This window comes from Hibiscus syriacus, unplaced genomic scaffold, assembly GCF_006381635.1.
Source record: "Hibiscus syriacus cultivar Baekdansim isolate YM2019G1 unplaced genomic scaffold, ASM638163v2 tig00117034_pilon, whole genome shotgun sequence".
Lineage (NCBI taxonomy): Eukaryota > Viridiplantae > Streptophyta > Magnoliopsida > Malvales > Malvaceae > Hibiscus > Hibiscus syriacus.
In genome coordinates this window covers 9,314,989-9,340,953 of record NW_024063533.1, presented here as the reverse complement: position 1 = coordinate 9,340,953, position 25,965 = coordinate 9,314,989, and the positions used below count along the sequence as shown (strand labels likewise).

Here is a 25,965-nt window from a genome sequence, read left to right as displayed (position 1 = left end):
TATTTTCCCTTTTGATTTTTTTTCTTTATTTATTGTTTTATTTATTTGTTTATTTTTGTTTTATTATTATTTTTTATTTTCATTCTCAGGTTTTTTTCCTTGATTTTTTTATGTAATTATTTATTTATTCATTCTTTTTTCTAACATTTTTGACATTTTTTTAAGAATTTCAATCGATCAAAGGTACGCGATCTGAATCGGGTTTTTAATTTAAATTCTAATTTTCGCAATTAAAGACAACCGATAAATTAATTGGTACCGAAAGGGCGGTTCAAGGGTGCTAATCCTCCCTTGACCATAACCGACTCCCGAACCCGACACATTTTTGGTACAACGCAGATCCGGTAAGATGGTGTCCGACCCACCTAAATTCGTTTTAAACTGGTCGGTGGCGACTCTAACCCAATTATTCAAGTCGATGCCCAATTCCGGGGCCCAACCGCAAGACGGCTGCGACAGTAGTAACAAGAATAAAATAATTTTGTTTTTATTTTACCATAAGAAATTTTATATAGGTGTGTAGTCATATATTATATATAATATTTAAAGGCGTTTATGTTTAGAGCGTTAGAGGCCATGCTCAGATAACGACTACATTTGTTTTCCACTATCCAATCCAACGAATTGGGGATGTCCCATGTTTAAGGAATACGTTTGAAATTAAGTGCGTTCGAGATATTTTTTTTTTTGGAGATGTATCAGAGATGATATTTGATCTTTCTGCGCATACTTTAGATTACTTTTAAGATTAATAAAAGGATAAAGATGAAATATAATATAATTTAATTATGATTTAATTTCTCTTACAAAGAGGTATTATTTAAATTCGAAAAGTTAGTAGACTAACTTTAGTGCCGAACTCCATTATTCCAATCTCTAATTTTCAAAGTGCTTTAACAACCTACTACATCTTCTGATTGTTAAAGAAATTGCAATACTTATTCCTTCGTCCACTCACAAGGAATAAGTTAAATCCAAGTTGAAGATTTGGTTTACGTTCACTCAAATCTCCACATTTTATCAAAGAATTCTAGCCACTATGAAATTTAATGAATATTTATGACCATTTTATGTCTTTAAAAATTTTAAAATTTATTTTATATTTACTATATCCTTCCCATACTTGTACCATATAATTTTAAAATTATCATTTTTCATCTCATACCCATCGTTGAAAAATATATTGTTGCAAAATGAGACATTAACTGGAAAATATAAAATAAAATATATAAGCAAAGGATTGATTAATTTTGTTGTGGTATTAACCACTTATTTTGAAGCGAATTTATCTCGATGTGTGTAATCGTTACAATGAACAAATGTCCCCCTAAACGTCAGTGAAATGCGTACAACGTTTTAGGTGCCTCCAAGCCGTCCGATAGTCACATCTTTAGCTAGTATGATGTACGTGAGACCACTGGTGTTCCTCCTTGCTCCGTGTGTGCAACCAACCTTCTTTCCTCTTTCATGCAAGACTCAAAATTGTGACAAAAAAGAAAGAAAAAAAGTAGCAAAGATTAGTACTTTTTGGACGATTTGTACAACTCTTTTTCCAGGGTTTTAATTTTTTTGGGGTTATATATACCAAGGAGATATTTTTATAAAAGGAGCTTTTTTTGGGATTAAAAAACTAGAGAAGCATTAGGAAGAAAAAAATTTGTAAGAGAAGCAAAAATCAATAAGAATCTCATATCTATTTTTAAAGGTATTATTTTTTGGGTGTCTTGTCTGAATCAAAAGATATTTAAATTTTTAAAAAACAATAAGAAAAGGAAAACAAAACGACGCACTTTACCTTTTCGGTGTATTCGGAGTGAGTAGAGTGCTCATCGACTTTTCCATTGTTTGGCTTCGGTCATCGGAAAACAGGTTTCGGCGAGGAGGCGGTGGTTGAGCCAACTTTTGCCTTTGTGCCTTGTTTTTTCTTTTTTACAAAACCAAAATGAAAAAAATGAGAATTGTAAAGCCAAAGAAATGACTTTTCTTCAACGCGTATGAATGACGTCATTTGGTGACCATATTCATTGATGTGTTATTTGTTGTACAGGGCCTTGCGCTTTTAACATTAATGCGAAACAATCCCACTTTCTTTTGTTTCCAATTTATTACAGTTTGTATTCATGCGTTTTAACTTTTTATTTATTCATTTTATTCCTTATTTTTTTGTTATGTGAGTTTTTATTTTATTCTATTTTCATGTTTTTTTATTTTCTTGCTATTTATATTATGATCCTTATTTTTGTATGCTCTTACATTTTAGTCTTTATTTCATGCGTCTAATTTTCATGCCTCTAATTTTCATGCCTCTAATTTTCATGCCTTTATTTTATATTTCAGAACCCTTTACTTTTGCAATTTATTTTATAGCACTTTAAATTTCAGCAGCTTATCTTTATACCTTTGCTTTATTTTTCTTTACATTTTGGTCCTTTGCTTATTTTTGTTTATTTAGTTTCCAACACTTTTTTTGTTACTTAATTTTAGCCATCATTTCGTGCCATTATATCATATATTTACAACTTACTTTATATGCATGTATACTAATCTATTATATATATATATAGGTTATTGCATTAATGTGTTATATTATTCTACTTATATAGTACGTGCATATATAGTATGTGTGTCTTCCTTGCCTTATATATATGTATAGATTACATGTATTATGCATTTTTCTGTCCACACACACACACATATATATATTGTGTCATATATGATATTTTTTTGACCAAGTGTTATATATATTACGTATCTTATATGTAGGCAAAATTTTTAGGATATTGTTGTTGAAAAAAATGACTCAAATAACGTGAAGCATGAATTATTTAGTGAAATAGGGTGCTCGTTATAGTTTGAATCGGAGACGTTAAGAAGGCAATACGTCTTCAATGGGGTTGGGGGAGATACATGGATTGCAATGCGTCTCCCCATCTTACATGCATGCAATTCCATGGTAAGTCACCCTATTTCAATTGACAATTCCATGCAATTCCATTTGCAATTGGCAATTTGAGTTGGAATTGGAATGAAATTGCCAATTTGAGCCGAGACTCCAACGCATCTTCTGTTCGAATTGTAACAAATACCTTATTTCATGAAATAATTCTTCTTCCACATTATTCGAGTCATTCTTTTTTCAACAACAATATCCTAAAAATTTTGCCCTTATATGTACATATGTATTAATTTTATTTATTATATACGGTGATGTTCATATATATTATACTATACGTATACATTAGCTATGTGTTAGTCCTTATATTGTTAGTAATTGCTTCTTTTAAATTATCATGTGTATTAACTTATTAGTATTAAATGCACTTATTTACATATACATATATATATATATATATATAGACTTTTATTTTAAAAGTAAATATTTATAGTTATCTATTAAATTCTTTAATATATACATATTATTATAGATAAATACATCATTTTTTAATATGAATGTATTCACATGACATCATTTTCACGTAATATGTATGATATCCTCATAAACATAACTTCACTTAATCAAATAATTGGACTAAACGAAATACCCTTCATTTTACAATTGTTGTGAAACGACTGTCTTAAGGCATAAGAAAGTCTTTTACGATACTTTTAAAATGAAAGGGTATCTCATCTAGTGAAACCCCAAAAGAGAAATCTCACCTAAAACTTGGGAACGAGAGAAAAAGAAATGTTCGTCTATTTAAATTCACCGAGAAAAGTTCTTTAGAACGGATAAAAGGTCCGATCTCGATGTCTTTAAATAATAAAAAATACTTCTTCTTTTTAAAAGGATTGATAATTTATATTTTATTTTTTATTTTTTTATCATGAATGTATTTAAAATATGGATTAATAATGAATTTTTGAATGGAATGACGATATTTTTCCGTTTCAATTGGAAAAAGAATTGGTTGCACTACAGCAAAATGGGTCATTAGCGGCGTTTTGTTAACCTTATAGCGGCGTTTATAAGTGCCGCTAAAAACTTTTCCGACGCTTGCAAAAACGCCGCAAGAAGTGCCGCTACAATGAGCGCCGCAATAGGTCAAGACATATAGCGGCGTTTGTCTTTAAAAATGCCGCTATTGAATGTGTATTTAGTGGCGTTTGTATATACAAACGCCGCTATTGATTGTGTATTTAGCGGCATTTGACTGTGTATGTTTTTTTAACAAACACCGCTATTGACTTTATATTTAGCGGTGTTTTTCTTTACAAACGTCGTTATTGTCTGTGTATTTAGCGGCGTTTTTCTTTATAAATGCCGCTATTAATTGTGTATTTAGCGACATTTTTCTTTACAAACGTCGCTATTGACTGTGTATTTAGTGACATTTGTAATTAAAAACGCCGCAAATAAGCCCATTATTAATGGCATTTTCATCTAAAAACGTCGTAAATCACACTATTAGGAGTAGTTGCATAAAACAGAACTATACTCATTGAAACTATACACATTAGTTCACCTCTAGGCATGAAAACACTGGCAATCAAAATAACAGAGAGTAATACTTCAATAACTTAGGAGCTATTAGTAAAGGCATACCGAATAATGAGAAATTAGAAACAAAACAGAAAACAAAATCCTTGATTCAAATGAATTTTAGAAATTTGGACAAAGTTTAGAAACATATAGGCATGTTGACTCTCCAACTGCACACTGACTCTCTTTGAGCTTGATCTGCAGTTCTTGCTGCAAATCCAAGCTTATTTTTCATCTTTGCTATGCTTATATAAACTTGTGCCATTATAATTTGATCCCTCATCAATCACAATGTGGAATCTGAATTATCATTCTCAAATTCTCTCCTCCATATGTTGTATCTTCTCAGAACAACAGAGTCAACAACTTTGGATCGCTCAATGGCAGCATTTTCAAGTTTCAAATCCCTGGGACCTTGGGAACTTGTAAACATGCCCACGTTTGCTTCCGTTCCAGTCACTACAAGAACGGATAAAATTATACAAAACAGATGAGAATGTGCTGCTCTGAGGAAATCATCAAACAACAACACTAAACATTACCCTTACCCGCAGAGTATGACAAGTGCTTGGTTGAGTTTATGTTCTCTCTGATATGTTTCATTGACTACTACTTGTAATTTAAAATCCTAAAGTACCCATTGTGTACAGCAATCAACAAACCTCTGTAAGTAAAAGAAAATATAAAATCTCATGACTGTTATTTGTAACTAGTGAATACTTTTAAAAAGAACTAGAATCAAAACAAAACATCAAGTACTGAAGAAATTGAATTTAAATCTTTCAGGAAGGTCTGTACACGATATAAGGATTGTAAACAACCTAAAAGATATCCCCATCGTCTTCCCCATCGCTAGCAACTGAAAAGATGAGAAAATATGTGAACTATAAGGAGCCGAATTTTAGGCCCCCAAAAGGTGAGAAAATGGTCATTCTTTGGTTAACGCTTTCGATAGGAAATGAGCCAAATGGAAGGCTCAAAGACTAAAGGTTATATGAGTTAGACATGAACCACGAAACTAAAGAATAGCAAGCTGCATAAAACTAACATCACAATTTTTTGTACCGAACAAGGGTTCTCTAACGGTTTTTAGTCTATTTAAGCTTAATCTACTTATAGTGAAGAAAACATATAAGAACGCCCTATTAATCTACGCCATTTGCATTAACAATTCTTAAAAAATGTCTACGTCATGGGAAGAAATGAGTTAAATGAGCATGTACCATCTCCTCGGTTATTGGTTCTTGCAAGCTTAAAGGTGTTATAGCCGGCATCACCGAGCCTTTGTTCATACATTTGCACCAATTCTTCATTTCCAACCCAAAATTCCTATCATCGAACCAAATAACCACAACAAAGATAAGGCTTATATCATCATATTTGAAATTAAGACTGTGCCTAAAAAATAAACTGTTAATAGAAGATAAGGGCACATGAAACCCACCTTGAGACATATAATGGAAGAGCTTTCGTACAGCAACCAATCAACTATCCTCTCATTTGTAGCTAACCAAAATGTTCTAAAATCACTTTCATGTACGCTCTGATTCTGTTCCATAAAAAAAATGAAAATTAGCATAATTTACAAACGGAAACAAATCAATGAAAAAGGGGAAGAAGACATCACCTACTGGTCCAAGCGCTTGTAGATAGGAGCCAGGATGTTGAAGGTGGTACAAGAAACACAAGGTCCGAGATGGATGAAGCAAATTTACCACTTTTAGTCCTCAAAATCGTTCCTTTTAAAGGAACATACTCGTTTTCACTTGAATCAACATTGGCAAATTCGGGGTCTTTAAGTAAACTGGCCAACATCACCTGTTTCAAAAAACACATCAACAAGACAGCAAAATCGAAAGAGAAACAAAACCCAAAGTACCAAATTGCCATATACCATTTCAAAATTTTGCCGCCTAAGATTCCTGTGCTTGTTGTTGTCGTAAGCAAGTAGAACAGGGGAAAGGGGGAAAATGTTTCTTTCTTCTTTTTTTGGTTCAGAAAGGGTGGTTGAATTGAAGTTTAGATTTTTCAAGGTTTGTGGACAGAGGCAGATGCAGATGGAGAGCAATGAATTAATATGGTGGGGATTATTTTTAATTTGTTTCCATAAAAGTTATGGAAACAATCACTCATAAAAAACAGATCTAAACAATTCCGTTCGAAAATAATGAAAATTAAAAGAAACAAAGATTTACAAACGAAAATAAAAATTGGGATAAAACAATTATTGATATTTTGATGACGAAGGAATCGAACCTTTTCGAAGAGCCGCTTTTGAGTTGAAATGAAAGAGAGGACGATGAATGGGAAATTACAGGGGGATTTGGAATTTTATAGCAGAAACCAAGGGCCCGTTTTCAATTTAAGGTTTCTCTTATGGCCGTTGGATTTTAGTGGTCCTTGATCCAACAGTTGCTAATTAAGTTTGCCACGTCGGATGTTCACACTTGATGATGTTGCCACAGGTAGCACTAACACTGAGGCATTTTATTCAACAAAGGCACCATTTAAACAAGCAATTTTTTCGTATTATTTCCATAAATTTTAGTCATAAAAATCTTATTAAATTTATAAATGTTATAAAATAGTTGTTATAATATTATAACAAGTATAATATTTTGATAAATTTAATGTTTATTTTATAATAATTTAACGTTTATTTTATAATAATTTAATAAAATTTAATAATCATTAATAATAAATTGATTAATTTAAAAAATATTTGATAATTATTTAAAGGTATTTAATAACATTTAATATACTTTAATCGATATGTTAGATCATATTACATTTCTTATGTTGATGGTGGAAAAAAGTTTGTTAAATATATTTATAAAAATATATGTTTATCTTTTAAATTTTACAATCATCTTGACCATTAAACACAACACTCATTATATTCAAAATCTTCTTTCAAATCCCAGAGTTGTTCAATAGTCCTAAATGCATCATAAGTAGAGTGTACAAATCCAAGAGTAACCCAAAAGAACGAATTAATTGATATCATTTTGAAATTAATTTTCTCAAAATCGTGTAACTAAAGTAGAACACTTGATCTCAAAATTTTCTAACGAAATCACATGTTTGTAAACTTGCGGCATTTGTAAACACAAACGCCACAAAAACACGAGTCTATAGCGGCGTTTGTATAAAAACGCCACTAAATCATGAGTCTATAGCGGTGTTTGTAAAAAACGCCACTAAATCACGAGTCTATAGCGACGTTTGTAACAAACACGCCACTAAAGTATGAGTCTTTAGCGGCATTTGTATAAAAACGCCACTAAAGTACGAGTCTTTAGCGGAGTTTATATAAAAACGCCACTAAATCATGAGTCTATAGCGGCGTTTGTATAAAAACGCCACTAAAGTACGAGTCTTTAGCGGCGTTTGTATAAAAACGCCACTAAATCATGAGTCTATAGCGGCATTTGTATAAAAAACACCACTAAAGTACAAGTCTATAGCGGCGTTTGTATAAAAACGCCACTAAATTATAGACTTTAGCGGCGTTTGTATAAAAACGCCACTAAATTACATTCTTTAGCGGCGTTTGTATAAAAATGCCGCTATAGTAGGAGTCTTTAGCGGCGTTTTTTCTAAAAACGCCGCTACAAATGCCGCTATTAACACATGAGAGATATTTTCTTTTCAATATGAAATAGTTAAATATCATTCTTCTACGTTCTTAAATTCTAGGACTAATATTTTTATGTGATTTTGAAAAAGGGATCTTAAGTTAAATTAAATTTGAATTTGTAAGTTTCATTTTAATATACGTATTGATTACATTTATTATGTATTTTTCTGTCCATATATATATATATATATATTGTGTCATATATGTTTTTTTGACTAAGTGTTTATATATATTACCTATTTTATATGTATATATGTATTAATTATATTTATTATATAGGTTGATGTTCATATATATTATACTATATATATATTAGCTATGTTTAGTTCTTATATTGATAGTAATCGCTTCCTTTAGATTATTACGTGTATTAACTTATTAGTATTAAGAGCACTTTTATATATATATATATATATATATATATATATATATATATATATATTAGACTTTTATTTTAAAAGTAAATATTTTTAGTTATCTATTAAATTCTTTAATATATACATACTATACTATTATAGATAAATACATCATTTTTATATAACTTTGAACAAATGACATCATTTTCGCATAATATGTATGATATCCTCATAAACATAACTTCACTTAATTAAATAACTGGAATAAGGGTAATGCCCCTCCATTTTACGATTACTGTGAAACGACTGTCTTAAGGCATAATAAAGTCTTTTTCGGTAATTTTAAAATGAAAGGTATCCCATCAAGTGAAACCCCAAAAGAGAAATCTCATCTAAAATTTGGGAACGAGAGAAAAAAAATATTCGTCTACTTAAATTCACCAATAAAAGACTGTTAGAAAGCATAATATGTCTGATCTCGATGTCTTTAAATAATCGAACATCTTTCTTCTTTCTAAAAGAATTGGTAATTTATAATTAATTTGTTCTTCTTTTTTTTTATCATGCATGCATTTAAAATATGGATTAATAATGAATTTTTGAATGGAATGACAACATTTTTCCATTTCGATTGGAAAAAGAACCGGTTGCTTTAACACATGAGAGATCTTTCTTTTCGATACGAAATAGTTAAATATCATTCTTTTTCATTCTTAATTTCAAGGACTAATATTTTTATATGGTTTAAAAAAAGGATCTTAAATTAAAGTAAATTTGAATTTGTAAGTATCTTTGCAAAGACAACTAACTAATCGACTAGGTATCGATTTAGGGCATTGTGAGGGTGCTAACCCTTCCCCGCACGTAACAAACTCTCGAACTCAATTTTTGATACATAAACCTAAAAAAATGTTGTTTTAATAATATTAGAAATTAAATTTGGTTAAAATAACAAAAACATTTGGGTGCCTAATCACACCTTAATCAAAGATTAGTGGCGACTCTTCGAACCATATTTTTAATTTTTAAATAAAACCCGAAATTAGTCGAGACGAGCTCTTAAATCCACTATTTTTAGATCATTTCGACATATGTCCAATGGGAAGACTTGTGCACTATTTATAAACTAAATAGTGAGGATAAAAAGTTTTTTCATTCAACAACATTAAAATGCTATTTAAACTAAAATTAAACTGCATTAAAAGTGTTTGAATTCTGAGCATTAACAACATTTCCCCACTAATAAGAAAGAATTCTTTCATAAAAAATGAGAGCATTGAAATTAAAACACGATAAGAGCAATAACAAGATTAGTTGCATAAGCCCTAGTAAACGTATATGGAACTAGTACATAGTGAAGATGAGTAATTATTCTTTTAGATAAGTGAATGAATCTTGAACTTTCTAAGATTAGCGTGAGCTCATAACACACAACAAACCACTTCATCCACCAAAGTCATCGATGTGTCTACAAAGTACATATATGAATGTATATATATATATAGTCATATTTCCTTAGGATTCTAGTACGTGTACTAGAAAAAGGTCCAATATTTTCATAGAATGTGGCTAGTCCTCACTTACATATGTTATTTCATTAGATTTATCTCAACATAAACCATTCAAAATCAGGCTATGAAATAATTAAGAGATGTTACAAGAGCTCAACCTCAAAACAAATAAGGTGAATTCTTTAAGTTCATCTTAGATGAACCACCCAAACTCTGGGATAATAAATCATTAAGAATAAATACTCAACCTCATTAGTTAGTGAATTCAATATGCCCTTCTCAATAGGATCACCCAAAATCTTGGGATTGAATTCCTTAAGAGTTTAAGAAAACACATCCTCTCTAGTGGCAAGTTCATCTAGTCATTTGCGATAGGACTACCCACTCAACACTGAGTTATGAACTTATTAAAAGTAGATATTTAACCAAAATCAGTAAATTCATCAATTTGTCTCACTAAGACCACCTAAAGACTATACTATGAATTTATTTAGAGTAATTAAGCTCATACTGTGCATGTACATTATTTGTCATAGGGGTAACAAAATGTAATTGTACACTATGAGTCTTTCCATGGCATTCTTTGACAACATTGAACTTAGATAACTAAGTTGGGTATCTACCGTGAATTCCTCAACCAATGAACTTTAGACTCATCCCCACGATGAATACAAAACCAATTTCTGACTTAACCCTTAGGTAAGAAGATCAATAAGGTTCCTTTCCGACTTCACATACTCTAAAGAGAGTACTCCATTCCTAATCAAGTGTCTCATTAATTCATGCCTTATGTGAATATATCTCTTCTTACTATTGTAAGCTTGGCTATGAACCACACATATTGTTGTCTGTTAATCATACAATAAGGACACCAGAGGAGTCAGTTTCCCCACAATGGAATTTCTGCTAACAAAATTTTAAGCCACTCGGCTTCTTATCGAGAAAAGTCAATAGTTATCAACTCTGACTCCATGGTAGAAAAAGTGATGCAAGTCTGCTTAGTAGACTTCCCCGAAATCGTTACACCACCTAAGGTAGGAATACCCTCTTGTAAGGCTTACCTCATCATTATTGGTAATCCAGTTAGTGTCACAAAATCCTTCTAAAACTACAAGAAAGCCAACAAAATCAAGTTTTTGATCTATAGTATCCTTAAAATACTTTAACTAAAATCACTTCTTGCATACTTTCACCCTCTATAAATAGTGCTTACATACTTCAAACACTACTTGCATACTTTCACCCTCCATAAAAAGTTCTTTGTTGTTATTGTAGATTGGAACGTGCATAAGAAATATGAGACAGTATGTCTTCTACCTGTCAACCTTTTTCAATTTTTTGTTGAACCATTGGTATTGAAGTGCTGATAATTCCGTAAAAGACAGTGTTCTGGGTCTTTTTATTTAGGTTATTGTTTGATTGAAAGCCATTTGTCAAAGCATTTTAGTTGCTAATAGTTGTCTGTAGAATACATTTGCATGTGATGGATAAGTTTAGCTGAGGAAAACTTTATTTGGTTTAACTGATGTTGCTGAAGAGGGAGGTTGCTTGCTAGTTGTGTTGATGCAAGAAATGACGAAGGAGGAATTTATTTGCCGATACAAAATAATTCTCCAGGGCTACAGGAACACAAGAAGACGACGGTGAGGAACAAATATTTTTGCCAAGGCAAGATTTATCTTGTAAGTTTGACGTGGCTCAACAGAACTGCTGATGTCACTTGTCCAGCTTCATCCTCACGTGCAATCATGCCTTCATCAAGGAAATTGACCATTGCCAGCCACTATGTCATTTATAAAATGGGTATGTTAATGAGGGTATTTAGGGAATTTCCAAGGGCACTAAACCCTAGAAATTCCCATTATAAATACCCCATCATAGCTTTTCAAAAAGAGGCAAAACCAAGGAGATAATATACCTTAGGCTTGGAGTAAGCGGCTGTAGCACCCTACCTTTCCACCGTTCCCACTCGACCGTCCTTGGTGACCTCCATAGTTGAGCTTCATCGGAGCAGCAGTCAGGCCCTCGAGAGAGGCTGGCCGCTGGAGCAGGCATGGTGGTGGTCAGAATATCACGGAAGAGTTCGTATTTTGGGTGTTTTTCTTGCTTTGTTCTTTATATTCATATCATGTTAAGGGATGTGCTTAAAAGAATGATTTTTTGAAGATATTTACTGCACCATGAACTATTTTACTTGGAGTTGGTTATTGTTTTGTTTAAACATTATTTTCTTGTTAATGAATGATGTAGTTTGTTTATGCTAAGTGTTATTTTGTTCACTGTTTAAATATTTTGCCTTGACACTGTAAGAGCTTTTGAAAGATTGCCTGATGCCTCGACAAAACATTCCTAGACTTTGTAAGAGTTTTCGAGAGATTGTAATTTTTCTAGGATGTCTAATATTGAGATAGTTAGGGTAGATCTAAGTGAACAACGAAACTAATCCAATATGGTGAGGTTCTAAAATGCCTTAGAGATAAGGAGAGGGTTTCATTCGACTAAAAGGGGTAAATACTTGACTAAGATAGGCAAATACTACAATTTACGTTGAGAGGTATTGTCATAGCAATAGTTTGACAAACCAAGGGTTGTAGCTCACACCGAGTAGTATTACCATAGCAATCGTCCTTGAATACTCTAGTAATCATGTCAGGCAGCCTAAGCATAGTAATCCCATTTGTTTTCCTTTTTGACAAGAACAGTATGACTAGCTTATGACACCTAGTTCTAACTGTAGCAAAACATCAAAAATTCCCACCAATCCCTGTGGAGACGATACTCAACTTACTACTATTTATTTGCATCGATTGTATACACTTGTACAGATTTGTTTACCTTAGCATATACATTTACAAGCGATCAAGTTTTTGGCGCCATTGCCGGGGATTAACAACTAGAGGAATTTTGATAATTTATGCTAAAGAAATTTTTTTATTTTCTTGTCACATTTTCTTTATTTAGTTTGACTTATTTTTTTTTCTTATTTTCTTTTGTAGGTTTTAGTCGTTGCATGACTAGAAGATTTGCTGACAAATCATTAATACCATTTGACCTTGAGATCGAGCAATCATTTAGACAAATGTGACGTACTCAGCGTGCCAGATATACTATATGAATCGATTGTAATATCAAGCTGATAACACTATGAAAGACCAGGTAGATCTCGACGTCGCAGCAAATAATATTCCCCAAAATACTGCAAGACCACGAACTATAAGAGATCACTTAAATCCTATTCTCGATTATCTCAACCCTGGAATCGTGGCACCAGAAATACATGCAGCTCACTTCGAACTCAAGCCGGTGATGTTCAACATGCTCATTTCTATTAGTTGGTTTGATGGCTTGCCTAATGAAGATGTTAGACAATATGTGCATGCTTTCCTTGACGCGTGCGACTCATTTAGATAATAAGGTTGCATGAGGACATGCTGAAACTAAAATTATTCCCATACTCTTTGTGTGACCGAGAAAGAGCGTGGTTGAGTGGATCCCCATCCGGCTCTATGGAATCTTGCGCTGACTTATGCAAAAAATTTCCTTCTTAGATACAACCCGCCCAATATGCACACCTAGCTTCGCAATGACATTGCAAGTTTTCACCAAAGCGATGATGAATCTATGTATGAGTGCTGGGACAGATACAAAAGTTTACTTCGCAAGTGTACTAACCATAGATTTGACGACTGGCCTTAAGTCATCATGTTTTATAATGGTGTCAATGCACCTACTCGTATGATGTTGGATACGTTGGCAAATGACACCTTGCTTGACAAATCACCCGAGGAAGCCTTTGATATCCTCGATCAGATAGCTAATAATGACTAAATTTCCGTCTGCAAGACTTGGAACTACGAGAAAATATCAGGGGCGTATGAACTTGTCAATAAGGATTCAGTTTCTGCCCAACTTTCTGCAATAACTAACATACTGAAAAATTTACAGCGTTCCAGTGAAGTGAAAGAAGTCAAGGCAACTAACGCAACATGCATTTTCTATCGTGACAACCATCATAAGAGTGAATGCCCAAAAAACCAGGAGTCCATCAATTTTGTGGGCAACTTCAACAGAAGCAAAAAACCCTACTTTAATACATACAATCCTAGATGGATACAACATCCAAATTTTTTGTGGGGGTAATCAAGGGAACACCAATAACAATTATGCATACAATTTTAGTAGGAAACAACAAAACATTTTATATCACTCAAGTTCGCAACATCAACAAATGCCCTGACAAGGTAACAATAAAAGCAATGCATCTTCATCAAATTCTAACTCACTTGAAGCTTCACTGTAGTAATTTATGGCATCGACAAAAGATTTCATGGTATCAACAAAGACCTTGATACACGAGCACTCATCGATAATTAAGAATCAAGGTGTTTTATTACAAAGCCAAACAACTCTATTACAAAGCCGTAGTTCATCATTAAGAGTGTTAGAGAATCAAGTGGGACAAATAACCGCAACAGTACATTCTTGGCCGTAAGAGACCCTTCTTAGTGATACTCAGGTCACTAAGCCTCATCAGAAGGAGAAATGCAGTGCGCTTACACTTAGGAGTGGTACTCGAATTAATCATGATGATAAGTTTGGGGGAGAGAAGCAAGAAATTTCTCTCCAAGGCACTACATATCAAGAATCTGAAGTCAAGTAGAAATTGTTGAACAAGAATTGCCTTAGGAGAAGGAAAAGGACGCGACTTCAACAAGTCATCACACTGATGGTGAAAAATTATTTTCCAAGGCAAAAGTTTCATCACCACCTACATCGGATGAAATAAGACCTCCACTACCCTTCCATTAACGGTTGAAGAAGCATAATAAAGAGATCCAGTTCAAAAAGTTTGTTGATGTCCTTGACCAATTGCATATCAATGTTCCATTACTTGAAGCCATTGAGCAAATGTCTTCCTATGCCAAATTCTTGAGGGATATTGTTACAAAAAAATAGAAAGATGGAAAGAATATAAAATGTTGCCACAGAGACAAAATATTGTTCGGCAATGAGTAAATTTCCACCGAAGCAAAAAGATCCTGCCAACTTTGTTATACCATGTTCCATCGGTGATAAATATGTGGGAATAACTCTCTGTTACTTGGAGTCAAGTGTAAATCTGATGCCTAAGTCCATATTTTTGAAGCTTGGAATGGGTAACGCTCGACCAACCACCGTGGTTCTACAACTAGTTGAAAGATCACACATTTGTCCCGATGACATAATTGAAGATGTGATTGTTAAAGTGGACAAGTTTTTCTTTCCAATAGATTTCCTCATTTTAGACTATGAGGCCGATGAGAATGCACCTATTATTCTTGGGCGCCCATTCTTAGCTACAGGGTGTATTATAATATATTTTGAGAAGGGATAGTTCACAATGAGGAATCGATACCCCCTTGCAAGGGAACCGATTTCCCCTTTGAATGGGAACTGATCCCCCTCTTTAGGCAATCGATACCCGCCTCGGGTTCTAGATATTAAACGCCCAAATAACACTCTTTCTCTCAAAACCCTTTGTCCTCTCTCACGCCGTACGCTCCTCTCTATCTCTCTACTCTCAAAAATTGCGCAAAATCAACGAATCAAATCAGAAATTGCTTGCTTTTCATCTCTCAATCCTGTTACTATCATAAAATCGTACAAACTTCATCCAATCTCACTCAAATCCTAAAATCTTCAAAGTATTTTTATAAAACTTCTATTTTATCAATTTTTTATTTTAGGACTAGTTTCAAGTAGTTCTAGAATGAACATTACATCGGGCATTGATTATATGATGATTCTAAACTAGATTTTACAACAAATTTCATAAAAAACGAACAATTTTTCAAAATTTTCTTTGAATTTTGAAAAAAAAATTATTTTCGAAAATTATTGATGTTTTTATTCAATTATGTTGTTTTTCATGAAAACTATACGTATTAAGACTTTCAAACATTATTTTTCAATAGTTTTCAAAACTTTGCCTATTAGGATTGTTTTAGAGAACCTTGAAATATTGAGGAATCATTTGAGTTTTGGGATTAATATTTGTTGCATACATGTGTTTTAAAATTGCAGGTTACTCTTTCTATTCAGATTTCCTTAAGTCATGTCTCACAAACATTCTAGGCCATCCTCTAGTCGATCAAACCAACAACCAAACTCACCTCCAAATCCTCCTCCTATCCAACAATTTCCTAATCCTAATCCCGATGATCCAAATATGACCATTCTTAATTCGTGCTTCAATTAACCAGTTCGTAGACAAAATCTCCTCTTTAGGTATTCTCAATATTTTGAATCCTACAAAATTCGGGAAGAAAGAATCCCCTCTTTTCAAGCTATGTTAGACATAAATTTTAGATATCTTCCTACCCTACGAGAGTGAAAATTTGATAAACTATTTGTACTCGAACCAATAGTGTATCATCAACTCGTTCGAATCTTATATTCTAATTCCATTTGCGTTCAAAACTGGGCTAAAACCGCAACCATAGGAATTCGATCCTATCTTCTAGGAAAATTCTTTTATAATGACCCGAGATACATAGCCAACGCATTAGGATTAGATAATGACGGCTTAGAAAATGAAAAACAAATGGTAGGTTCCCTTTATAAAAGAAGGGATAGTGCGAGTGTATTAGATCTCCATGATTGTTTCCTTCATCTAATGATCTCTTGGTGGTTTCGACCATCCGGAGGCAGATACTCCACTCTTCGAGCCTTGGATCTTTTTTGGCTACATTGTATCAAAAATAATCTTAAAATAAACCTACCTCAGATTATCTTTGCCAAAATTGCTGAAACCGTAAACCTAGTTCCTAATAAGAAACTCTATTTATCTCTAATTTACGGTTGTATTCTGAATAATCTATTTTTTAAAGTCGAGCTTAGGGTTGGCCTTGATGCCTCTTTTTCACTCAAAAATCAAATCAATCTCTTTTATTTAACTAAATCGAGATGGAAGATAAGTGAAGAAAATGGTCAATGGGTTCGTACCAGTAAGCAAGCTACGGGAGCTGACGAAGTCGACGATGAGCCGGAGCAGCATGAGGAACAAGCACAACAAGAAGATCAAATGCCTCCATATTTTCAATATTTTATAGAGACATTCGATTTCCGGTATGCATCCATGGAGTCATGATTTTCTTCCATAGAATCCCATTTGTCCACTATGGGTGCTCAACAATTGGAAATTCTCCGGGAGATGCGCGTGAACAACGCAACAATGAATGAATGTATTAATGTGCTCACACATGAGATGGCTGCAATGTGAGCTCATTTTCCTCCTTCCAATCCACCTACGGATCCTTGATTATTGTCGTGCTCTAGTTCTCTTAGATGGGACTTAGAAATTATTGTTTTAACATTTTGAATGTTTTGGATGTTTGAATTTGTTATGAATGTTGGATTTTTATGTTTTGGATATTTTCGAATGGTTTGAACTTATTATATATTTTTGGTCTTTTTGAATTTTATTTTTGACCTTAATGTTTATTATTTTGTGCATCATTTACACCATGTTAGATATATGACCAATTTTTCCATGTCACATTGATTATGAATATTGATTATGAAACTAATGGCTAACATTTCTCTTAATTGTGATCTTGTCAGCTTTCGTTTTTATCAATTGGCTTAACTTTCAAAATTTCTTATTTAATAAACATTTTATAAAGTCTTTTTGATTTGATAAAAAGGGGGAGAAATGTTAAAGTAAGGGGGAGTAATTTCAAAACTTGATTTTAAAAATTTATTTTCAATTAGAAAATCTTAAAATTACTAAAATGTTTTGTTATATCAAAAAGGGGGAAGATTGTTGAAAATATTTTGATGTTTCGATATAACAAATTAAGTTAAATGAATTTTAAGATTTTACAAATGATTTTCTAAGTATATTCGATACACTATTCGAATATCAAAATATTACTCCAAGTTTTATAAAATGTCTATTTCAAATCCTTACTCAAGTGTAAAAATATGTTTTCATCTTTTAAACAAATTTACAAAGTATTTCAAGCCTTAAACGAGTCAAAAATAATTTCTTAATAAATCTCAAACCAAAATGGGCAGATTGCCCAGAGGGAACCGATTCCCCCCAAAGAGGGAACCGATTCCCCCTGAATGGTTTTGGCTTCGAGAAATAACATATTGCTCGGAGGGAACCGATTCCCCCCAGGGGGTACCGATTTCCTTGTGTAACGGTCGAAATATTTGAAATTTTACACTGTAGGAATCGATTCCCTATAAAGGGGTACCGATTCCCCCCACTCTCCAAGCTGTTTTATTAATTGTTTTCACACTTAAACGACTCTATTGACTCCACTAATCATCCCCAACATTCAGAATCAATTGGAGTATTTAAACAAGCTTAGAAGCCATTGATCAATAATAAGAAACATCAATCAACAAGAATCAAGAGAGAATCAAAGAGAGAAAGCATCAAACCTCAAGTTTGAGCATTTTCAAGCCTATTTCATTCAATATTCAATTTTTCTTTCAAGAACACTTGTTGTGCTCAATTGTATTATTCTTGAGTGTTCTTTCTTTTTTCTAGAATTGTGCAAACATCTTTCCTTGTGAGGATTTTCTTGCAAGTTTGCAAAATTTGTATTGTTCTCTTTGGGAGAGAATGTTCTCAAGAATTTGGGGTATAATTCTTGAGAGAGTTGTAAGGTTACTCTTTGTCCTAAAAAGAAAGACATATTAGTGAATTTGTGGAAAATCCTTAGTGTGGATAGCTAAGGTAGTGGAAGTCGAACCACCGAAATTTTTATTGCCAATTCACCCCCTCTTGGCCTATTCCATCGATAGATTAACTCAACATCTTGGGTCAGTCCATTTCAATGCATACCAAAGAAAGGTGGAGTGAACATGGTAAAGAATGAAAATGATGAGCTTTTGCCTACAAGAATCAACACGGGCTAGCGGATTTGCATGGATTACAGAAAGCTCAACAAGGTAATAAAGAAAGACCACTTACCCCTTCATTTCATCGATCAAATCCTTGATCAGTTAGCAAACAAGGAATTTTACTTCTTCCTTGACGGATATTATGGGTATAATCAGATCGTCATAGCACTGAAAGATCAAGAGAATACCACCTTCACCTGCCTATATGGCACCTATGCCTTTAGAAGAATGTTGTTGGACTATGTAATGCTCCGACAACTTTTCATAGGTGTATGATGGCCATTTTCTCGGATATGGTGGAGGACTTCATGGAAATATTTATGGATGACTTTTCTTTCTTGGGCGATGTCTTTAACCGACGCCTCGATAATTTATCTAAAGTGCTGAAGTGATGTGAGGAGTCCAACCTTGTGCTAAATTGTGAGAAATCTCACTTTATGGTGATAGAAGGAATTGTGTTGGGACACAAAATTTCTCGCTAAGGCATCGAGGTTGATAAAGCCAAGGTGGAAGTGATTGAGAGTCTACCTCCACCCACCACTGTGAAAGGCATATAAAGTTTCCTAGGGCATGCAAGATTCTACAGGCAGTTCATCAAGGATTTTTCGAAGATTTCAAAGCTTGTGTCTTTCTCTTCAACAAAATCAGCCGTTCATGTTCAATGACAACTGCCTCAGTGCGTTCACTGATTTAAAGAAAAAAGCTTGCATCGATATCAATTGTTGTTCCACTTGACGGGGATGCCCCTTTCGAGCTGATGTGTGATGCCATTGACAATTCTGTAGGGACAGTGCTAGGGCAAAGAAAAGGTAAAATCTTCCATGTCATTTATTATGCTAGTCGTACCCTTAATTATGCTCAACTTAATTATACCACTACTGAAAAAGAATTACTTGTCGTGGTATTCACTTTTGATAAGTTTAGGCCATATCTTATATGAACTAAGGTCATAGTACATACTAATCACTCTTCCATTAAGTACTTAATTGATAAAAAAGATGCAAATCCTAGGCTTATTAGATGGATATTATTATTGCTGCAAGAATTTGATTTGGAGGTAAAGGATAGGAAGGGTACTGAAAACCAAGTAGCGAAAAACTTGTCTAGGCTAGAGAACAAAAATATTTGTCATGAAATGAAGGATATTCAAGAGGATTTCCTTGACGAGAAAATTTTATTTGTAGCGGTAGTGGCGTGGTACTCTGACATAGTTAACTTTCTTGTTAGTGGTATTATACCTCTAGATTTATCTAGCCAGGGCAGAAAAAAATTCAAACATCATGTACGTCACTATTACTGCGATGAACCATTCCTATTCAAGAGTGTGGAGACCAAATTATCCGAAGGTGTGTCCCTAAAGAAGAACACAAGGAGATCCTATTTCATTGCCATATATCCCTGTGTGGAGGGCACTTTGGTGGAATGAGGATTGCTGCAAAGATAATCCAATATGGCTTCTACTGGCTCAACTTATTCAAAGATGTACATGACTTCTACAAGTCATGTGATCATTTCCAGTGCACTGGAATATATCAAAGAGAAATAAGATGCCATGGAAAAACATTTTGGAAGTTGAACTCTTCGATGTATGGGGGATTAAATTTATGATACCATTCCATCATCCTTTGGTGATATGTACATGCTCTTGGTAGTAGACTACGTTTCCAAATGGGTTGAAGTCGTTTCCACACCTCGCAATGATTCCAAGACTGTGCTGAAATTCTTGCACAAAAACATATTCACATGTTTTGGAGCACCATGAGCAATTATCAGTGATGAAGGCACTCACTTCGACAACAAATTAATTGCCAAGTCATTGAAGAGATACGGGGTGTGCCGTAGAATTGCCACAGCATACCATCCCTAGACTAATGGGTAAGTTTAGGTCTCTAATCTTGAGATCAAGCAGATTCTTAAGAAGGTGGTCAACCAAAGGCGTAAAGATTGGTCGCTTAAGCTTGATGAGGCACTGTGGGCCTACTGTACAACATTCAAAATGCCACTCGAAATGTCCCCATTCAAGTTAGTCTTTGGCAATGCATGCCATTTTCCCGTGAAATTAGAACATAAAGCTTTTGGGGCCATCAAGAAACTAAATATGGATGCACAACTTGCTGGAGAAAAAATATTGTTGGAGCTAAATGAGATAGATGAATTAAGAGCTTAGGCGTATGAAAATGCTCACCTTTACAAAGAAAACACAAAAATATGGCATGACAAAAAAATTTTGCATAGGCAATTTTTCCTAAACAACAAGTACTACTATATAATTCAAGGCTCAAGTTGTTCCCAGGCAAGCTAAAGTCTAGATGGTCAGGACCGTTCATAGTACATCAAGTGCATAGCCACGATGCAGTAGAAATCAAGAACATGGATGATGAGTCTAACTTTAAAGTGAATGGTCAACAACTCAAGACATACAATGGAGCACCCATTCTACGTGATAAATCGACGTCGTTACTTAATGATGCCCAAGAGTTTTCCCCTCTTTCCTGAACAAATTTTGTTGCACTTTGTACATAAACAATCTGTTTTTATTTTATTTTATTTTGCACGAGTTGTTTATTTCTATTTTAACCTCTAATTTTGTCTCTTTTAGCAGCTATGGTACACGTGGAAGCATATGGTTCAAGCTCATACATGGAAGGAAGATAAACCCTAAATATTAGTTTTGATTACACTTTTGAGTGGGAAACAAATGTCTACTATTATTTTATTATTTTTTCAACTCACATATCTTCCCATTTAATACTATATCTATTTTCCCTTGAACTTTTTACTGATTTACCCTCAAGAAACTGCCCACTACCCACTTTTTTCCTCTAAAACAACCTACCTATATCTTTTACCTTTCACCGTTGTTTTCACTTACTTCTTCATCTTTTCTTTTATTTTCTTTGAGTTTTAAACCTCCTAAAACCCTCCATAGTTGCCGTAAAATTCACTTGCTTTCTCCATAAAAATATGTTAATCAAGGTTCGTTCGAAGAAGAATCATGGTACCTCTACATCCTCCACTATAGCTACATGCTTCCAGTGCTTCCAAACCACAGGGGATGAGGCCAAGTTCAAGGCCCTACAGAAAAGACAAGTTTACATGAAGGACGACTTTGTCTTCCCTGAGGCTGGCAAAGAACCATTTGGGCAGGAAGTAATGGACATTGTCCGAAAACATAAGTGGGAGAAATTCACCCAGCACCCAAGGGTGGTGACGCCCAGCCATGGTCCGATAGTTTTATGCCCACCTAGATGACTCATCCCAACGCACTGTGTACGTTATAAGGAAATCCATCTGGTTCACTCCCTCGACCTTAAACTGCTACTTTAAGCTCTGTAAGGTGGAAAATCAACATAAAATATTTCTTGCCAAGGCAGATTCAGAGACATAAGATGGTGTGCTGGAGGATTTGTGTTTTTGTTGGGTGAAATTTGAAGGGAATGCTCCCAACTGAAAATGTGTGGATCGCCAAGCCCTTAAACCAGCCACCAAGATGCGGAACCACATTTTGAAAGGAAAGTTGATACTTACCTAGCAAAACACGATAGTATTGGTGATGCGCTTAATGTTACTCCACTCAATCATCTACGAACACATAATCAATGTGGGCGAGATAATTTTCGAGCAGATTCACGAGTGTGCAAAGCAGACCCGAGATAATCTATTTTTTCTCAATTTAATTACCGCTTTATGCAGGAAAAAAGGTCCCCGATGAGCCTTTCGAGGAATTTATCAAGTCGAACGAGGGCATCACCAAAAAGAAAGTGCCTGAGCTTATGAGTTTTGATGATAATGCTCCACATGAGGGCTTGGAGCGAGGAGCAAAATCAGTTGCCGCGGCAAGAATGCCAGCCGTTGTCACACCCACTCGAGAGATACGGGAACGGATGTAATGTTTGGAATGTCACATGTAGACCTTCTTCAAGTATGTCAAGGCGTGAGATGCCCAGATAAATGCTTTCTTCAAGGAACTGCTTCCAATTACCAATGAAGATCATCCACATTTTCCAGATAAAATCTTGCGCTAATCGGTCCCTACAGGTGGCAGCCCATTTTTTACCTCATCACAATATGTTCTACCCGAGTCCTCAATGGATGTCACTCCTCTTACGATTCACGTCTCCCCATCCATGAAAAAGGCCATGGTAAAACAGATGACTATCTCAACTCCTCTTCTTCTTCTTCTTTTGAGCACACTCGAGAAATCCAACCGAAATTTTTTGATGATAACAAATTGACCCCAGACACATATTTTGTTTTCCGAGTCCCTAACCAACCTACTCCTGAAGAAGCATCTAAACAACAACCAGATCTCAATGTTGAACCCATTATTGACCCTAAAGCAAACCAACCACAAGACATCCCTACTGAACCCTTGCGCACTGAGGAGATACCATCACCAGCAAGTACCTCGATGATAAGGTGTCACCTCAAGCGTACAGCGGACTGTATTACTAATCCATCTCCATCCGAGTTTCCTTCATATGATACTGGATACAAAAACCCCCTCTCAAACGACACAAAACCACGCGTCCAGTCGATCTTCTCTACCACAATGAGGTATCATTCTTTCATTTTCATTTGCATCTGTATGCTCGAGTATTTTCCCTTGCTTTCATATTCATGCATTGAGGATAATGCACCCCTCAAGTTTGGGGGAGGTGTTGTACTCTATACTTAGGTTAATTGCATTTGATAATAATTTGTTGAAATATTTTTTTTTCATGGCATGAGTTTCATTAAGATAGTTGTTGGAATAAGTTGAGGATGCTCGATGATGAAAGAAAATTTTATTGCCTAGGCCAGAATTATTTTATATGACTGTTGAAGGTTAGAGCCTACCCTATGACTTGATGCTTTGTGATCTTATAACACGATTGTATGTTTTCTCTGCTTAAGGTACTTAGAAAAAAATTTAGGGAAGAACTTTTTGTGCGTTGTGGCATTAAATGATTGAAAATATTGTGTTGAACTCCTTAATGATCGAAAATAAATGCCTTGGCATAACTGTAAAGGGAAACTCCTCTATGTATTGCCATAACATGGAAAACTTCTTTAATAAATGGTTGTCTTAGTATATGAGTGAATGAAAGTAGTCACAGGATGACTCTACCTGACTAGCTTGGGGTGGAAGGTATGCTCGCTTTCATATAGAGTGTGGGATGGTAGATGAGCTTACTCCCCTTGGGCAGTATGCTAAAAAATAATAATAAATATGACAACACAAAGTATGAATAAATAGGAGTGAAACTATTCTTAGTGAATTATTTGATGCCTTGGCAAACCAGAAGAACTTACCTAGAGTTTTCTAAATACTTTAAAGTATTGAATAGATATAATCACGTACACACACTGACAAAGAGTATTGACCTAGGGAAAGGTGCTTAACTTCTCGTGCAGTCTAGCATGTTGAGGCTAAACTTTTTCTGAGGGCTAAAATTTTTAAACCGCATGATTGTCCTAATTTTTTCTTTGTTATGACACTTAATCTTTTTACCGTTTGTTATCCATTGCTTGAGGACAAGTAGTAACTTAAGTTTGGGGGTGTGATAACTCCGAAAAAAATAGTGTTCTGGATCTTTTTACTTAGGTTATTGTTTTCCTAAAAGCTATTTGTCATAGCATTTTAGTTGCATATAGTTGCATGTAGAATACATTTGCATGTAGTGGATAAGTTTCGCCGAGGAAAACTTTTTTTCGTTTAACTTATGTTGCTGAAGAGAGAGGTTGTTTGTTGGTTGTGTTGATGAAGGAAATGAAAAATGAGGAATTCATTTCCCGAGGTAAAGCAATTCTCCAGGGCTAGAGGAACACAAGAAGACGACAGTGAGGAACAGATTTTCTTGCCAAGGCAAGAGTTATCTTGCAAGTCTGACGTGGCTCAACAGAACTGCTGACATCACTTACCCAACTTCATCCTCACGTGCAATCATGCCCTCATCATGGAAATTGACCACTGATAGTCGTTGTGTCATTTATAAAATGGGTATGTCAATGAGGGTATTTATGGAATTTCCAAGGGCACTAAACCTTATAAACTCCCATTATAAATACCCAATCATAGCTTTTGAAAAGGAGGAGAAATAAAGAAGAGAATATATACCCTAGGCTTAGAGTAAGCGGCTGCAACACCCTACTTCTTGGTGCCCTCCATAGCTGGGCTTCATCAGAGCAGCGGTCAGGCCCTCGAGAGAGACTGGCCACTGGAGCAGGCATGGTGGTGGTTAGAATGTCACGACAGAGCTCTTATTTTGGGAGTTTTTCTTCTTTTACTCTTCATCTTTATATCATGTTAAGGGTTGTACTTAAAAAATGATTTTTGGATGATATTCACCACACCACAAACTATTTTACTTGGTATTGGTTATTATTTTGTTGAGACGTTATTTGCTTGTTAATGAATGATGCAATTTATTTATGATAAGTGTTATTTTGTTCACTATTTAAATATTTTGCCTTGACACTGTAAGATTTTTTGACAGATTGCCTAATTCCTTGGAAAAACATTCCTAGACTTTGTAATAGCTTTCGAGGGATTGTCATTTTTCTAGGAATATATGCCTAATATCGAGAGAGTTAGGGTAGATCTACGTGAACAACGAAACTAATATGGGATAGTGATGTTCTAATCTTCCTTAGAGATAAGGATAGAGTTTCATTCGACTAAAAGGGGTAAATACCTGAGTAAGATAGGCAAAGACTACAGTTTACGCTGAGGGGTATTGCCACATCAACAGTTTGACAAACCAAGGGTTGTAGCTCATGCCGAGTAGTATTACCGTAGCAACCGTCCTTGAATACTCTAGTAATCTTATTGGGTAGCGTAAGCATAGCACACCAAATCATTCTTATCATAAAATAATTTCTCGCCATAGCAAAATCAACCTAAGCGCTCCGTAAGAAGTCTAATTGTGCGAGGTTTTTCTGAATAAATCGAACTTAACATTTTTATTTGCTCAGACAACTTTTATTTGTTTACTTTTGCATATTTTTATTTCCACAACCAAACTTTTCTGCACACCAAACTTTACAATATTTCCTGCCTCGGCAATACTTTTCCGTTTGTTTAAACCATTTAATCCA

At 34.5% G+C, this 25,965-nt stretch overlaps 1 protein-coding gene across 1 annotated transcript; it reads right to left on the bottom strand.

Moving 5' to 3' along the window:
- Positions 1 to 5,180: 5,180 nt before the first annotated feature.
- On the bottom strand, positions 5,181 to 11,761 carry LOC120196546. The gene is made up of 5 exons (XM_039198333.1): positions 11,708 to 11,761; positions 6,158 to 6,298; positions 5,925 to 6,029; positions 5,704 to 5,809; positions 5,181 to 5,339 (listed from the first exon to the last, which is right to left on the bottom strand). The coding sequence occupies exons 1-5, from the start codon at positions 11,759 to 11,761 to the stop codon at positions 5,302 to 5,304; spliced, it is 444 nt and encodes a 147-aa protein (XP_039054264.1). The 3' UTR covers positions 5,181 to 5,301.
- Positions 11,762 to 25,965: the final 14,204 nt, after the last annotated feature.

Excerpts from the sequence above, each read along its gene's own strand:
- LOC120196546 (XM_039198333.1), bottom strand. The coding sequence starts at position 11,761 with ATGGTCAATTTCCTTGATGAAGGCATGATTGCACGTGAGGATGAAGCT. Across the intron at positions 6,299-11,707 it reads GTGAGGATGAAGCTGGACAA|GTGATGTTGGCCAGTTTACT; the intron begins GTGACATCAGCA and ends TTTTTGAAACAG. Across the intron at positions 6,030-6,157 it reads TCTCGGACCTTGTGTTTCTT|AATCAGAGCGTACATGAAAG; the intron begins GTACCACCTTCA and ends TTTATGGAACAG.